At 59.1% G+C, this 15,913-nt stretch overlaps 1 protein-coding gene across 2 annotated transcripts in view; it reads right to left on the bottom strand.

Annotated features, from left to right (window-relative positions):
• PAX5 (paired box 5) overlaps positions 1–14,030 on the bottom strand; it is a 136,711-nt gene extending 122,681 nt beyond the window's left edge. For both annotated transcript variants that reach the window (XM_074813023.1, XM_074813022.1), the window contains exons 1-3: positions 13,088–14,030; positions 6,177–6,342; positions 1,654–1,851 (exon numbers count right to left, since the gene is read on the bottom strand). In XM_074813023.1, the coding sequence (XP_074669124.1) occupies positions 1,654–1,851; positions 6,177–6,342; positions 13,088–13,133 (410 nt within the window). In that variant the 5' untranslated portion in view covers positions 13,134–14,030. The remainder of the gene's footprint in view (positions 1–1,653; positions 1,852–6,176; positions 6,343–13,087) is intronic.
• Between the last annotated feature and the right edge of the window lie 1,883 nt (positions 14,031–15,913).

The raw sequence follows: 15,913 nt of genomic DNA, 5'->3' as shown, positions 1-15,913 counted from the left end.
CGGATCACGAAATGGGTGTCTGATGCAATGGCCGTGCGTGCATGGACGCTGTCAGTGTGGGAACACACAGGGATGCAGTGGGAGGTAGAACACGGACAGTGGCTCAAAACATGACTGGAAGCTACTTAATCTCTCTTTTTCACAGAGCTCAGAGTGCCTTTTTCATAGTTTTTTTGGAGGATGCATGAAGCCCTGCTACACAAACACGGGGCTGATGACGGCAGGGATGCTTCTCACGTGGCAGGGCTCGAGCTGACTTTCATGGAAGCAGAGTTTGCCCTTGGTAACTTGAGGTCAGTCAGCGTGACATCTTCCTTCAGTTTTCCTGGCGTCTATATTATTTCTCAGATCCTTTTAAAAACTGAAAATGCCTTGTCCGTGGGGTTACTGAACACCACTCTGGAGCCTCGGCGAGTCGGGAGCTCCCAGGCAGCAGCACGGGCTGCGCGTGAACTGACCCATTATTGCCCTTAAAACACAGGAACGCATGACTCAATGTTCCGTTCGGCAAGGCAGAGACACCCCTCCCCGCCAACGCTGGGGAAGCCACTCCGGCTACTCAAGCGGCAACTCCATGAATGCAAATCAGGTTGGGATAGCCAATAAAAGAATATTGCATCAATTTATTTCACGTCCATGGACACAGATGGGACTTTATAGCTAGCTACATTCAAAGAATTTGCATGCAATCGCACAAGTGAAAACCATCTCGCCAGCACGGTGAGGTCGAAGCCCAGCGCGGGGCACACCCCAAGCGAAAATGAAAGGGCTCCCTGCTTGCCAGGGCTGCGGGTGTGCGTGAGGCTGCCCCAGCGCTCTGCCTTCCAAGTATTAATCCCTTATTATTGGCCTGGCAGGGCTGGAGACACAACAGAGTATTTCGCTGGGTTTTTTCAACACCGGCTTTAGCCATTCTTCGACTCAGAAGGAAGCGGGCGAGCACAGGAGGCGTCACTGAGGTGGCAGTAGGTGAGTGTAAGCTCCAGACCCCTCTGCAAGACCAGCCCTGCCCAGCAAGGCCAGGGCAAAACTCCCGAATGCGGGACTTAGGCTCCAAATGAGATTCTCCTGCATTTTTACAAAAGGCCATTTAAGTGCATCCATGTAACAAGCGGATGGCTGAGGCACTCGAAGGCTACCGACCCAACTCCCCTGGTGACAGCCACGCAGGCTCAGCCCTGGGCCAACTTCAGCAAGACCGAGCAGGCGACAGGGGGACAGAAGTGGTACCCTAGGCCTGTGCCTTGAGTCCCCTTCTCTAGGCACCGAGACCCTCACTTTTCCCAGATGACTGCCACCCCGCACAACATCCTGCTGGACGCCCACCCCGTCGAGCAGAGCTGCGACCTCGTTCGGAGCAAACGGGCGGGATCGTTGCCAGCGAAGACTGAACCTCCCGGGCTGGGGAAAGGACGGGAGGGAAGCAGAGGGCAGCAGCAGAACCTGCCCGCTCTGAGGACACGTTCATCGTCTGTGATGCTCCAGCCACCGAGGCGAGCCCACAGCTGTTCCCCAGCCCCGAACGCATCAGGGAAGCACAATCAAGCTGCATTTCTTGCAAACAGCACAAAACGCCCAGTCCAACTGGCCAAGGGGGATTCAGTGGCAGCGCGTCGGAGGAGCGTCCCTCCTCAGGACCAGGCAGACCTTTACCTGTTAATTGAACTGACGCTGGGCACGGTGTCGTTGTCACACACTCTCTCAGCAAGGAGTCTATCCCTGATCTCCCAGGCAAACATGGTGGGATTTTGGCGTTTGTACTCTGCAATTTTTTCAACGACTTTGGGTGTGGCGACCTTTGGTTTTGATCCTCCAATCACTCCAGGCTTAATACTCCCGGTTTCGTAATACCTGGGACAACATCCAAAACAAAGCTTTAGTTATCACAAATAGACAGAGAACATGCTTTGAGATTTATAGAGAACATAATTTCAAGGTAACCAAACCCCAGCAAATCCTGAGATACATCTTCACTTTCACATACACATTTTCTGCTATGTAGTGCTTTATCACCTAATAGATTAACTTATAGTAATTGGAATCGGGCCTCGGGATACAATATATATTTTTCTGTAATAGCAAGACAAAAGGAACAATGCAAGATTAAAGGGCATGCTGGGATCCAAAATTAACTGAAAATGTGTGTTATTAATCAGCGGTACTGGCAATAATAGAAACAAATCACACCAAAGAACACTTTTTGCGGTGGACTCTTTCATAGCAAATTACTGTTTCTACAGAAATTCTGTGTCATTAATATCTACGGCTTGTTATCATTTCATAGAGAAATGAAGGCTAGGTATTGTGTTTTATTTGCACCTCCAGAATAAATACGCCAGCATACCTTTTTCCTGTTTTATGGTTTTAATATGCATATTATGGTTTTAATAGTTAATATTTTTCAAATTGAATTTTTCTAACATCAGGTTTTTAGCAGTTTCAATCATGAATTTCAAGGAAAAGGGAGCTGCCCACACTCTGGAGGGGCCCAGCTGATGTGGGGTTGGTTTCTGTGACCAGTCCTGAGACCCTCCCTCAGGTACAGCACCTTTCCCCACACCAGCAGCTCTGCTGAGGCCGCGCCAGGAAAAGTGGAGGACTGGATCCCTAAACCGACCGAAATCTGACAGATTCCCTCATGTGTAAATCACGCAAGAGCAACTGCTTTCGGTAGCACTGCAACGTACATCGCAGACGAGATCCCCGGCCCCACAAGTCTCCCCTTTTAATAAACGAAGCCTTGAGCACGCTGCTAAGAGCAGAAGTCGTCTCTTACCCACCGAGGGTGGGAATGGAGACCAAGAATGAGATGGTGCTCCTCGGTGTCGCGCTCTCAGGGAGCGCAATGCACGAGGCACGCTCCTGGCCACACATTTCCTTGGTATCTTGTGAATTTTCTCGTGGCCGGATGGGAAAGAAACCCCGTGCCTACCTGCAACAACCGCCCCAACCGCCCTGAGCTGGCACATCCTTTCTGTGCAGAGCAAGACCTCGACTTGAGGAGCCTTTCAACCCGGCGCCCACCGAGCTGCTTAAACACATCCACGCAGTGCTCCGTGCCCGCATTAACAGCAGGGAGCTCAGAGAAGACTCCCAACTAAGAGCATAAGACTGCTTATAAATATATTTTCTGTGCAGCTACTTGACATACCCATTATATGAAAAAGAAAAAAAAAATTAATTCCCCAATCTTTCCAGCGTGAGCGGAACACAAACAGGCTGCGCAGCGAAGTCTGTCTCACTGTAACACGCAACCATGTTCATCAAATTTCTGCCAGGCTGCGGGTTTTCAATCTTTCCGGGAGAGCTCTGTGCGCAGGGCCTAAAATTCCTTTAAAGAGACTGACACCATGTTGTTTGTACCTGTTTTCAGATATTCTGGGTGCAGATGTGGACTCTGTCTCCATCAGCCATTTAAGCAATATTAGTAATGGAAAGCGTCAAGTGTCAGAGAGGGATTAACCCTCCCTGTGTCCCTAAGCACAGCCTAGTAGCAAGCTTTAGGGCAGAGGGGGTAAAATTCAGCTCTTCCCATGCTTCCTGAGGACATGACAAAACGGTGGCAAATGTGGACCATCAACCTGCTAAAACCTTGCCGCCCGGCCTCAAAACCTTCGCTGCTGGCCCCTGTCCTGTGAGGAGGGTGCAGAAGGAAGCCACACAATACCGTGAACGCTACCAGACAAAAAGTTGCAATTCCCTTCATTCCAGCCAAAATGGCAGATTTTACAAACGTTCCTTTGTGCTTTCCTCCAACAGCGCCGCGCTGCACCACGACACGGTGCCTGCCGACCACCCCGCAAGCCCAGGAAGCCGTGGCCGCGCCGACGAGACGGTGTTTCCCACGGTAGGTAAACCACAACGGCAAAGGCCCTTACCGCCGTGACGCTCACTGGGGGACGAAGCCCCTCCAGACAGCAAGACCCCCGCTCCCAAATCCCCTAAGCGCTGCCTGCCCTCAGCACCTCCAGGCCTGCACCGGCGCGTGTCGACGGGAAGACGCGCCTCGCCCCCGACGGTGCGGGATTGGGCCCAGACCCTCGTTCTCGGGTGGTGAGGCCCCTGACGCCCCCCTCCCCTTCACCCTGGCACAGAACATGGGCACAGGGAAGGGGCCTGCGGGCTGCACGGCACCAGCATCCCTGGCTCCCGTCTCCATTTTAAAGGCCGGGAGGGCTGCGAGCGGCTTCATTTTACACAGATCGTGTCCGGGCCTCTTGCTCGCAGCAAGTTGCCGCTGCAGGTGAAGAGTGGGCACCCCTGCGGTACCCTCCTCCGAGGGGGAAGAGGTTCGCTGGCGCTGCATCTGCCACTTCCCTGCCTCTGGATGACTTTTCAGGCTGTATCGAGGACTGAAAAATTCTGATCGTAAAATTCCAAACGTAAGGGTTTATCATAAGGACTCCCGTTTTTCACCCACACGCACGTGAAAAAACACACACGCACAGAGAGCTGCAATTACAGTGACATTTTACCCACTGTAATTACTAGTCATGAAAATAATGAGCTATGAAATTCCAATTTATTGTTGACAACTTTAATGACAAAGCTCTAGAGCCTCATTCTTAGCTCTACAGTGCAAATATATCTAATGGTAAATCTATTCCAAAGTATCAGAAGTAAAATCATCGGACGTTTGCCGGGTAGGTGAATAAATTGGCCATTTCCCGGCTGCGCGTTGGTCCTGGTGGGAATTGGTGGCGGTTCTGCCGTGGCGGAGAGTGTCACTGGCCAAACCGCGCCAGCCAGGCCAGGAGCAGGGGCTGCGCCAGCAGCAGATGCAAAGCAATAACCGAGAGGAACAGCCCGTGAGGGGCCGGTGGGTCTCGGATAAAACCCACGGGAAGTTCTCCTCTCTAAGAGAGTGAAGGCACCAGCATCCTCAAACCGACAGCGGGAGGAGCGTGCGCAGCTCGCAGGGGAATGTATCCCCCCGCCATGCAGGCGTGGGAGAAAAAGCAAGAGATGCTGAGCTCGTGCAGGGCTGCAGAGATGCTCCTCGCCGCGTAAAGCAGTATAGGGAGGAGGGGGCTGCGGGGAAAGGAGCTGCAAAACCGGGGGCCTGTGGCCATGCCAAGTCAGCCCGACTCTGAACACTGAAATGGCCACTGAGAGAGTGTAAATGCTGCTAAGCCAAGCAAATCCCCTGCGTATACTGCCAAAAAAAAAATGCCTTAACAGTCTTCACAGCTATGCCATATCCAGAAAAGCAACTTGGTTAAAAATTGGAGAAGAAAAAGGCGGTGAAAATAAAAATAGCAAAATTCTATACCATAAAGTTAACTGTGAAAGTTTAGTCAATAGTCCAGGCATTAACTTTTCCAGATTATCAAGAAAAACATATCAAGAAAAATATTTTCCTCAATACAAGTTGCCCAAATACCTCAGAATACTTGGGGTCCAAAAGCATTTTAACACTATACTTCACAGAGATTATGTTCAGATTTGTTCACAAGATACAAAGACACAAGGATGGTATTTTTGGCCTGAATCTATGTCAAATTTAAAAATGAAACCAGGAAATAGTAGGAATTTGGAGTTTAATTTCCTGTGTCATAGTGGTTCAAGCAGCTCCAGCCTGAGCAGAGGGCTACTCCCAAAGCAGCCAAAATTAAGATGGTTAATAGTTACTTATGGTATCCTGTGCTCTAATTAAAAACGTGTGCCAGCACAAGAGTAGAAAAAGATGTCGAATTAAACAGTGGGACGGAACAGCCTGTGTGAAGGAACGCACGGCAACGCTGATGTAATACGGAATATTATTGCTAAAGAGAGTCATCTTCAGAAAGCAAAACGAGTAACTTCCACAACTTCCTTTTTTTTTTTTTTTACATTTTACTGAAGATGACTCCTGGCTTTCTCTGCTAGTTCAGAAGAGGCAGGGGCAGGACACACGCCCTAGAACGGCAAACGCACCCCACGTGGCATTTTGCGCTTTGCGTTGGAGTTACCCACAAGAAACCGAGACGGGGCAAACCAGACGTACAAGGAGCTGCACTTTTTACCCACATTGGGCATCCAAACCCAGGAGTGGTCAGGAGGCCCCTGTGCTCACTGGGCTGATTTCCTGCGGTTTCTGCCATTCCCCATTTGCCCGCAGCCTTCAGTTCAGGGACCGGCACTGACACTTTTCTGACGGACGCGGAAGGATTCGTCGTCGTCCCCCTCCCTTTTACCTGCCAAGTATTTTGCTGACGCAGCCGTGGCTGACGCGGAGCTGCCGGGAGATGTCACAGGGCCGGACCCCTTGGTGGGCAAGCTCCACGATCCTTTGGCGAACCACATCTGGGAGGGGGCGGCCGTTCACAAAAACACCCCCCAGCTGATTTACGCCTCCGTGTCCTGAAACACACACACACACAGGGGAGGGGGAGAAGGGCAGAACAAGAAGAGCTGTGTCAGAGTTTGGGACGTTTCCGCAGGGCAGACCCCCCAGCCCAGCGCTCCCCGCTGCTGGGCATCCCCCTCCCTGCCGTCGGTCGAGCCTCCGGCTGCTTTTCCCCGGAGCACGGAGGCGATCACGGCCACGCTGCCGCAGTGACACTGGCCGGAGGGGAGAATCCTCCTGCCTGAAGGCAGATCGTGGGGGAAAATGGCCACGGGGAAACCACGCAGCGATGCCCGGCTCCCGGGACGTGGGCCACCCTCCCTCCGGCGCCAGCGGCCGCGTTCGCCCAACTGCGACTCCCAGGGCAGGCCCGGAGCTGCCCCGTGGAGAGGAGGCTGCGGGAAGCCTCTGGCTGCGCAGTCAGCGGGAAACAAGGCTGGGTGATCGCTCAGCCCGCACACTGTTTGTGTCTAAGCACGGAGGGGATACCTCAAATGAAATACGTGGTTTTGTTTTGGTGTGGTTTTTTTTTTTCAGATGCCTTGACTTAATCAAGAGGGAAAAAAAAAAAAAAAAAAAAAAAAAGCGCGATTTCTGCTCTTGTGATTTACAGCAGTCTTGGCAGGTATTATGATCCCACAAATGAAACATGAACACTCAGGCAAGCCCACTATATTATTCCTTTTCGAGCAGATTTGCACTGTTCACCTTTAGCAAGGTGAATCATATATCTGGTGGGAAACGGGACCCACTCGGAGGGACAGTAGTGAAACTGTGTAAAACCCGTGAACATGTGAGGATCCCAAGTGAGGAAATGCAATTAGCCCTCGTGCTGTTAATCATCCAAACTGTTTCGATGGCAGAGGAGTGGAGAAGTTGAAAACAAGCAATAGGGGCAGTGGGGATGCTAATTCTGAACAAAAATAATACAGGACATCTATTTGCGCAGGAGTTGAATGGTACTGAATAGGCTGACAAGCCAAACGCCTCAGTGTTTCTTAAAAAAAATAATTATACAGAGCTATTTTATTTAAATCCGGCCATTTCACCGCTGATAAACTGTCAAACTTTGCAAGAACCTTCTAAAACCGTCACAATGAATCCAAGTGAAATCCGCGCTCGCTGAAGCCCGTGGCGAGCAGACGAGCGTCCGCGCTGCCTTCCTCGGTGCGCGAGGAAGACCCCGCCAGCGGCCGAGCCGGCAGCCCCGGGGCGCGGACCCCCGGCGCAGGGGCCCCGGCGGCGGAGGGGACGTGCGGGGCTGGGACGGGCCGGTGGCCGAGGCGTGCGGGAGCCACCCCGCCAGCGCTGCGGCGAGCGAGGGCGCCGGCTCTCGTCCCCATCAGCGGATTAATTGTACGGAATGACGGGCGGCCGCAATCGGTGCGGACCGGCGAGATGCTGCGGCGGAGGTCGGGGAAGGGGAGAGGGAAGGGGCGGAGGGGGGAAGGGGAAGGGGACGGAAAGGGAAGGGAAAGGAAAGGAAAGGAAAGGGAAGAGGGAAGGGAAAGGAAAGGGAAAGGGAAAGGGAAAGGGAAAGGGAAAGGGAAAGGAAAGGGAAAGGGAAAGGAAAGGGAAAGGGAAAGGGAAAGGGAAAGGGAAAGGGAGGGGGGAAAGAGGAAGGCAGCAAGGAAGGAGGGAGGGAAGGAGGGAGGAAGGTAAGGAGAGAGGAGGAGGAAAACAGAGGAAGAGTGAAAAGGGGGGGGGGAGAGAGAAGGGGGAAAGAAAAAAGAAGGAAAGGAAAGGAAAGGAAAGGAAAGGAAAGGAAAGGAAAGGAAGAAGGAAAGGAAAGGAAAAGGAAAGACGAAAGGAAGGAAAGGAAAGAAAGGAAAGGAAGAAGGAAGGAAGGAAAGAAGGAGAAAGGAAGGAAAGGAAAGAAAGAAAAGAAAGAAAGAGGAAAAGGAAAGGAAGAAAAAGAGAAGGAAAGAAAGAAAGTAAAGGAAAGAAAGGAAGGAAAGGAAAGAAAGAAAGAAAGGAAAGAAAGAAGAAAAAGGAAGAAAGAAAGAGAAAGAAGGAAGAAAAGAAAAAGAAAAAGAAAAAATAGAAAAAAGAAAAGAAAAGAAAAAAAAAAAAAAAAAAAAGAAAAAGAAAAAAGAAAAAGAAAAAAAAAGAAAAGAAAAAAAAAGAAAAAGAAAAAGAAAAGAAAAAGCGCATTAAGACATGCATTCCTTGGGGAAAGGGCCGATCGCTCCCCGGAGTCAGTTCCCAGCCCCCGGGAGGCCGGCGGAGCCGGGCCTGCTCTGGCCGAGACCATCCGACCCTGCAGCCGCCGGGGGAACAAAGGCGGGGGCGCGCCCGCCGTCCCTCCCGCCGCGCCGGGGACCCCTCCCCAAACCTGCTACCGCCTCGGGAAGCGGCACCGGCGCCGAGCCCCTCCACGCCCCCCCGGGGTCCCTCTCCGCAGGCCGCGGACGGCGCCGGGGGCCCGTCGGGCCGGGGGGCTGCGGGAGGCGGCGGGGGGGAACACCCCACGGGGCTCTGACCCTCGGCCCGGCGCGGGGATGGGGGAGCGGGGCCGGTGCGCCTACCCCAAACCCCGCTCCGCAGCCCGGAGTCCGTCCGTCCGTCCGTGTGTCTCCCCCCCGGGGACGGGCGAGACTCGGGGGCGCCTTCGGGCGGGGGGATCCCGGCCAGGCACCGGGCGCGGGGATCCCGGCGGCCCTGCCCGGAGCCGCCCGCGGGGTCGGGCCCCACCCGGTAGCCCCTCTCCCGCCTCGGCTGACCCCGGGGCCCGGGACGGCGGCTCCCGCTTTTCACCGGGGTCGCCTCAACGCCCCCCCCCGCGTCCCGGGAGCCGCGGGTGCGGAGATCGTTTGGGGCACGAACGGCCCGGCGGCTCCCCCGCTGCGGCGGCGGTCAGAGCGAAAGCACCGGGGTTTTAGTTTTGTCTTTTTTTTTTTTTTTCCCCTTCCTTCTGTTTTGCCCCGAAATTCCCGCGGAAGGATCGATTTCCCACGGCTGCGAGCGATGGGAGGCCGCCGCTGAAACCCGCCGCAGCTTCTCCCCGCCCTGGGGGTGTCCAGCCCCACGCGGAAAACCCGTCCTGCGTGAGCTGCGCGGCCGCGGCCGCCGCGTCTGCCCACCCCACCGCATCCCGCATCCCGCACCGCGGTTTTGCGCCCTTAAAGTTCGCCTTTAAAAAAAAATTAAAAAGAAAAAAAGAAAAAAAAAAAAGAAGCGCGATTTGGTTCAATGACGGAGAGAAATAAACGCGGGTTTAAAACGCGGTGCTGCCGCGGGAGGGAAAGTCCCTTTTCACGGGGGTGGCAAAAGCCCGGTACGGCTGCCGTCCCCCCTCCGGACACCTTCCGAAACGGTGCGACCGACGGGAGGGAGCGGGCGGAAAACGCGAGGAGCGAGGGGCAGAAGAAGGAGATTTCGAGCCCCAGCGCTGGACGGTTTTATTTTGCAAACAAATTTCTTTAAGCTGAGGCTGCGGCGCGCCAGGAAATGAGATTAGTTCTCCCTTACATTTCCCCGCGATCTCTCCCGTAACGCAGCGTTTAACTCGCCGTGAGAGAAAATGTCATTTCACATAACGCTCCGCTAATGGATAAATCTTCCCCGACCCCCAAGCACAACAAATCGCGCACGACCTGTTAACTTAACCAGTTCCGCTGCCCGCTCGTCCTGCCCGGCGCCGAGCCCGACCAGGAATTGTTAAAGCCTTTCTCTGGATGGGTAAAAAGAAAAAAAAAAAAAAATCTCCCTCCCAGCCCCGCTGCGTGCCCTTCGTATTTGTTTGCCTTTTTTTTTTTTTTTTTTTTTTTTTAATTTGGTCGTTTTCAATTAAACGAATATCAAAATGTTGAAACAGAGGGAGAATATCGTACAGCAAACTTTTCCGTTCGTCGGAAATACCGGGTGGCTTTCTTTCCCAGAGATTTAGGGGGGGGAAAAAAATATATATATATATACAGCACGTATCTATAGATAAGCGCGCGTGCATATACGCAGATACACACCTACAGTCAGGCGTGTGACTACACCCGTCTGTGCGTAAAAATACGGATTTCCCTCGGCTTTTTCTGCACGGGAAAATAAACCCGGGACAAGCCCGCCGCCCGCAGAGCCCCCCGCCGTCCCTCCACCGGTTCCCCCGAAGGCGCTCGGCGGCCGCGGCCGGCCCGGGCCCGGGGAGAGGAGACGGGGGAGGGCGGGGGGATGCGGTAAAGCAGCCCCGAACCCCGGGGCCGTCGGGCCCGCGGTTTGTCCGCTCCCCCGGGGCGGGCGGGGGGGGGAGGGTGGCGGCGGCCTCGTCCGCGATCGCGCAGGGCCCGTCGCGGCCGTGTCAGAGAAGTTGAAGTGGCAGCCTACTTACTATGCATTGCTGCAAACGGGTCGTGCTTACAGTGTATTTCCATCGGAGCGTCCGGGCCGGGGGCGGCCTCGCCGAGCTGGTCTCGATTCGCCGGCGGCGCTGGGGTTTGGGGCTGGGGGAGGGGGCGCGGGGAAACAGCCGGAGACCGACCAAAAAAAAAAAAAAATCCCCCGGAAAAAAAAAAAAAAACAACAACAACAAAACCAAAACACAAAACACCCAAAAAAAAGGAGGAAAAAAAAAAAAAGGAAAAAAAACCCGAAGAGTCCCGCCCCGAGCGGGGTCGCGGTATCCGACAGCGCCGGCCGAGCCCGGCTCCCCACGCCGCTCGCAACGTCCGATGGCTCCGTCGGGGGGAGGCGCGTGGCGGGGGGTGAGAGGGTCCGAGGAGCGGCCGCCCCGGGCTGCGCCTCTGCTCCCGGCCGCTCCCCGCGCGGCCGCCGAGCCGCGGCACCCGCCTCCCGGCTCCGAGGCGGCGGAGGGGGGCGGGAGTCTCGGTCCGTCGGCCGGGAGCCCGGCGCTCCCCTCCCCGACGGCTCTTTGTGCTGTCGGCGCCGGCGGCTGCGCGGCGGCGGCGGCCGGGGCGGGCGGCAGCGGGGGCGGGCGCCCCGTCCGCGGGGGCTCGGTCCCGGGGCGGCGGCGCGCTCCGCCTGTGCCGCCCCCCCCCCCCCACCAACCACCCCCCCACCCCACCCCGCTCGCAGCGACTCGCGGAGCCGGGAGGGGCGGCGGTGGGCGAGGGCAGCGGCGGGGGAAGGTGTGCGAGAGGGCGGGGAGCGGGGCGGGGGGCCGGGCTCGCCGCGGCCCCGCGGGACCGGGCCGCCCCGTCAGCGCCCGCCGTCCGACGTGGGGCACCGCCGCGGTTCGCCCATCGCCCCGCCGGGCCGCGGGGCCGCCGCGGCCGCCCCCTCCCTCCCCGCCCGCCCGCCGAGGGCTGCCGGGGCGGCGGGGCGCCTGGTGGCTCGGGCGGTGAGCCCGGCGCGCTGCCGGCCCGCGGCGGGCGGCGGGGGTTGTGGCGGGCGGAGGGGGCGGGAACAGGGGCGGGGCGGGGCGGGGCGGCGGGAACGTGGAGGGAGAAGCGGGGGGGGGGTTTCTCCGCCGGCGGCCGGTGCGGCACCGCCCCGGGACCGCGCCCCGCGGCCGAGCTGCGCGCCCCCGCGGAAGGAGACGCGGGCGGGCGGCGCTTCAGCACCGCGCGGATGGACAGCGGCGGGACGGGGCGGGGCGGGGCGGGGGGGCGGTGCCCGAAGCCGTCACTCAGCGCCGCGGCCAATCGCAAAAGTTAAACTTGCCGGCGCCGCGCATTGGCCGCCGGGAGGCGCCGCCGGCTATTGGACGGCCACGGGCCAATAGGGGCGGGGGGGCGGGGCCGCGCGGCGCGGCGGGCGGGGCGGGGGCGCAGCCACGCGAGACCGGGGGCGGGGGGGGGGGAGCCCCGGGGCCCCGCGGGACCCCCCCGACGGCCCCGGCAGCGCGTGAGGGCGCCCGAGGGTGCTGGGCCGGGGCTGCGCTCGGGGTCCGGCCCACCCGCGGTCGCGGCGAGGGAGTCGGCGGGCCCCGGGGAAGGGCCGCGGTGGCGGGCGGGGGCCGCCCCGTCCAGGTCCGACGGGTGGGGACACGGCGGAGCCCAGCCCGCCCTCAGCCCCGACGGGGGGACCGAGGTCCCGGCTCCCCGCCCCGCTGCGCCCGCGGGGCCTCGGCGGCGGCGAGACCGAACCCCCCCCCCCGCCCCCGACGGCGGGGAACGGGCGAGCGCGGGGGGGAGTTTTCGTGGAGCGCGGGCGCGGTGGAGCCGCCGCGGGGCCGCGACGGGGCGGGGGCGTCCGGCCGGGGCCGTCGAGGGCCCGCGCAGCCGGGCCACCGAGGCGGGGGCCGTCGGACCGGTCGCCCCCCTCCGCCGCTCGGCGCCTCGCCCCGGGAGAGACCTGGAGGTGGGGGGGGGGAGCAGAGCCGGCGCCCCTCCCTGCCCGGCCTTCATCCCTGCCTGCGCTCCCCCCCCCCCCCGGCCCGCCCTCCCGCGGGGACACGGCGCGGTCCGGCCCGGTCAGAGCCGCCGGTGCTGCCGCTCCCGCCGCCCCCCCGCTCCCCCCCCCCGCTGGCCCCTCCCGCCGCGCGGGGCGTGCGGCGCGCCGCCATGAAATGCTTTTATCGATTAAACGATTATTCAGGCGATTTAACTAATAAAAGGCCCCATCGATCGCTTCGGGATCGCGTTCCGCCGCCCGGCCGCCTCTGCCCGCCCGGCACCGGCCCCGCGCCCGCGCCGCCGCCGCGCTCCCCGCGGGGGGACGCCGACGGACACCCGGGGGGCCCCGGCGCCGGCGCGGAGCCCCTCCGCGGGACACGGGGGGGTCGGGGGGGGTCGGGGTCGGTCTCGGCAGCCGCGGCCGCGCGGGGATGCGGCTCCGCCGCCCCCAGCTCTGCCCCGCGGGTCCCACCTGTTCGGCCGGAGCGGGGGGTCGCGTAGGTTTTCTCCAACTCCATCCCGCGCTCTCAGGACTTGGGGAAACGGAGAGAAAAGTTTCCACGTCGTGTTCTTATCGCCTTCCTTTTCCTTCTTTTTTTCCTTTTTCGCTCGTCTTGTCTTTTCTGCTTTGCTTTCTTTCTTTTCCTTTTTCTCCTCTTTTATCTCTTTTATTTCTTTTCTCTTTTTTCTTTTCTTTTTCTTTTCTTTTCTTTTCTTTTTCTTTTCTTTTCTTTTCTTTTCTTTTCTTTTCTTTTCTTTTCTTTTCTTTTCTTTTCTTTTCTTTTCTTTTCTTTTCTTTTCTTTTTTCTTTTCTTTTTTCTTTTCTTTTCTTCTTTACTTTTTTCTCCGTTCTTTTATCTTTTTTCTTCTTTTCTCTTTTTTCTTTTTCTGTCTTTTCCTTTCTTTTCCTTTTTTCTTTTTTCTTTTCCCTTTTCCTTTTCTTTGCTTTTCCTTTTCCTTTCCTTCTTTTTTTTATTTTCTTTTTTCTTCTTTTCCTTTTTATTCTTCTCGATTTTCTCTTTTTTTCTTCTTATTTTCTCTCTTTTTTTTTTTTTCCTTTCCCTTTTTTTTTTTTTTTTTGAGGGGCTCTCGCAGGTTGGAGTAATTCAACTCTTCCGCTCCCCGCCGAGCTTTTGCAGCTGATCACTGAGCTGAAACTAAACGTTTTAGGTGGAAAAAAGCCTCTGAAGGAACCGTGAAATGATTAAGAAACTAAAGAGCTCCTCACCATGTGAGATCATGTCCTGTTCTCTAAAACATCACAAGATGTCCCCAGACGCAGCCAAAACCCAAGAAAACTCTGACATCTGCTGTAGCCGAGAATCAAAGTTCGCTCGCCAACCAGCCGCCCCCCGAGCGCTCCGGCGACGGCTCCGGAGCGGCAGCACCGGCAGCCCCGCAGCCTCGGCAGCGGCCCCCGCCCGCTCTGCCCCCGCCAGCCCCAGCCCGTCACCAACTTTTCAGCAGAACCGACTTCCCCTTCCCGGGCCGGGGGGTGACGCTCAGCCCCGGGGCCGCGCTCCCCGACGGGCCGGGCCGCCGCGGGGGCGGGACGGGGACTCGCCTGCGGGTGCCTGGGGGGGGCGGTGGGGGGACCCCCGGCTCCCCGCATCACCCCCGGCCCTGCCCTGCCCTTCTCCCCTCGCTTGGGGAGCGCCGCGGAGCCCGGGGTGGGGGCGGTGGAGGTGCTGGGGGGGCCTGGGCGGGTGTTTTCCGCCCTGGTGGAGGGGGGCTCCCCTCGCACCCCACCGTTTGCACGGCGGCCTCCAGCCGGTACCGACCGGCGGCTGCGGACCCACGGCCGCGTCCGGCAGGCCTCGGCGGCGCGGGGGAGGGCGGGGAGAGGGGCAGGGGAGAATTCACCAGGCCTCGAGCGCTCCCACATTTATTTTTCAGCAAAACGTCTCGGGGGGGGGGGGGGGGGGGGGGTAGAAAATTAAAAAAAAAAACAAACTTAAAAATTTTTTAAAAATTTAAAAAAAACAAACTGGCGTTCCCCTTCCCAAAGGACAAAATAAAACCTCGGCCCCGGGGCGTCTCCCGTGGAACCGGGCCCCGCGGCAGCTCCTGCCCGCGCTCGTCCCTTGCCCACTCCCACCCGCGGCCTCCCACGGACCCCGCCCCGACACCGAACCGTCCGCGGGCGGGGAACGCGGGTGCGCTCTGCTCCCCTCCTCGCGCTGCCCCCGCCGGCCCGCGGGCCCCTCCGCGCGTGGGGTGGGGGGGGCAGCGGCGCCGCGCTGCCCCGCGGGCAGGGAGAGGAGCCGGGGGTGGGGGCGGTGAAGGGAGGGACCCCCGCTGCCTGCAGACAGAGAGGGCAGGGGCAGCCCCCTCGGGCCGCATCCTGCCGGGACGGAGGGACGTGCCCGGATTTGGGGCCGGTGAAGGGGCTCTCGAAGCTCCCCCGGGTCGGGGGGAGTGTGACACGGACGCGGTTCTGTTCCCAAAATATTCCTTTTTCCCTCCCCCCCATCGCTCCGCCGAGGACACCGAGGACCGGCGGCCCCGGACGGCTCCGCAGCTGGGTCGGGTTCGGGCCCCCCCGGCCCCTCCCGGCCCTCGGCGCCGTCCTGCGAACAGCGCGGCCGGAGGGAGCCCGGCTCCGGCCTCTCGCCCTTCTGCTTCCCTTTTCACCAACGTTTCTTCGCTCTCATTTGCTTACGCGAAAATAACCGGCGGCCAGAGCCCGTTTTCCGCCGGCTCGCCCCCAAAATATCAGCCGCCCTCCGGGATCGTCCTTCCCCCCCCGCGCTGCCCCGGAGGGGAGGGAACCCCAAAAAAAGCTATCCAAATTAACAGCACACACACACACACACCCATCCCTCCAGATGCTCGCCTCTCCCGGCCACCCCGGCTTCTCTGACCGTAGGAAAACGAACGAAAAACACTTTATTGTCCTAAAAAATCAGGCCGCGGGTCTCCCGGCCCGGCAGCGCAGCCGCCCGCCCGCCCGGGCCCGATCCTGGTGGGGAGGTGGCAGAGGGGCTGCGGCGGCGGCTGCAGGGACACTCACGAGACCGACCCGCGTGGGTACCGCGGGGATCCGCGGGGGATGCGCGTACGCGTATCCGTCCGCCCCGCCCGCGGGCCGCCGCCGTGATCGCCCGCCCCGGCCTGGCCCGCGGTCGTGCCCGTTGCCGTCGGGAGCTGCTCCCGCCAGCGCTTTGCCCCGCGGAGGCTTCCGCGGGTATCTGCGCCCCTCGCTCCCTGCCCGGTGCAGGGGGGGCAGCTGCGGGGTGCGACCCTTGGGGTGAGACCGGCGCTGCTGTCCCCTCGGTCCCCCCCCCACTCCCTCCCC

Source organism: Strix aluco, chromosome Z, assembly GCF_031877795.1.
Source record: "Strix aluco isolate bStrAlu1 chromosome Z, bStrAlu1.hap1, whole genome shotgun sequence".
Classification (NCBI taxonomy): Eukaryota; Metazoa; Chordata; class Aves; order Strigiformes; family Strigidae; genus Strix; species Strix aluco.
This window is presented reverse-complemented; position numbering and strand designations above follow the sequence as displayed.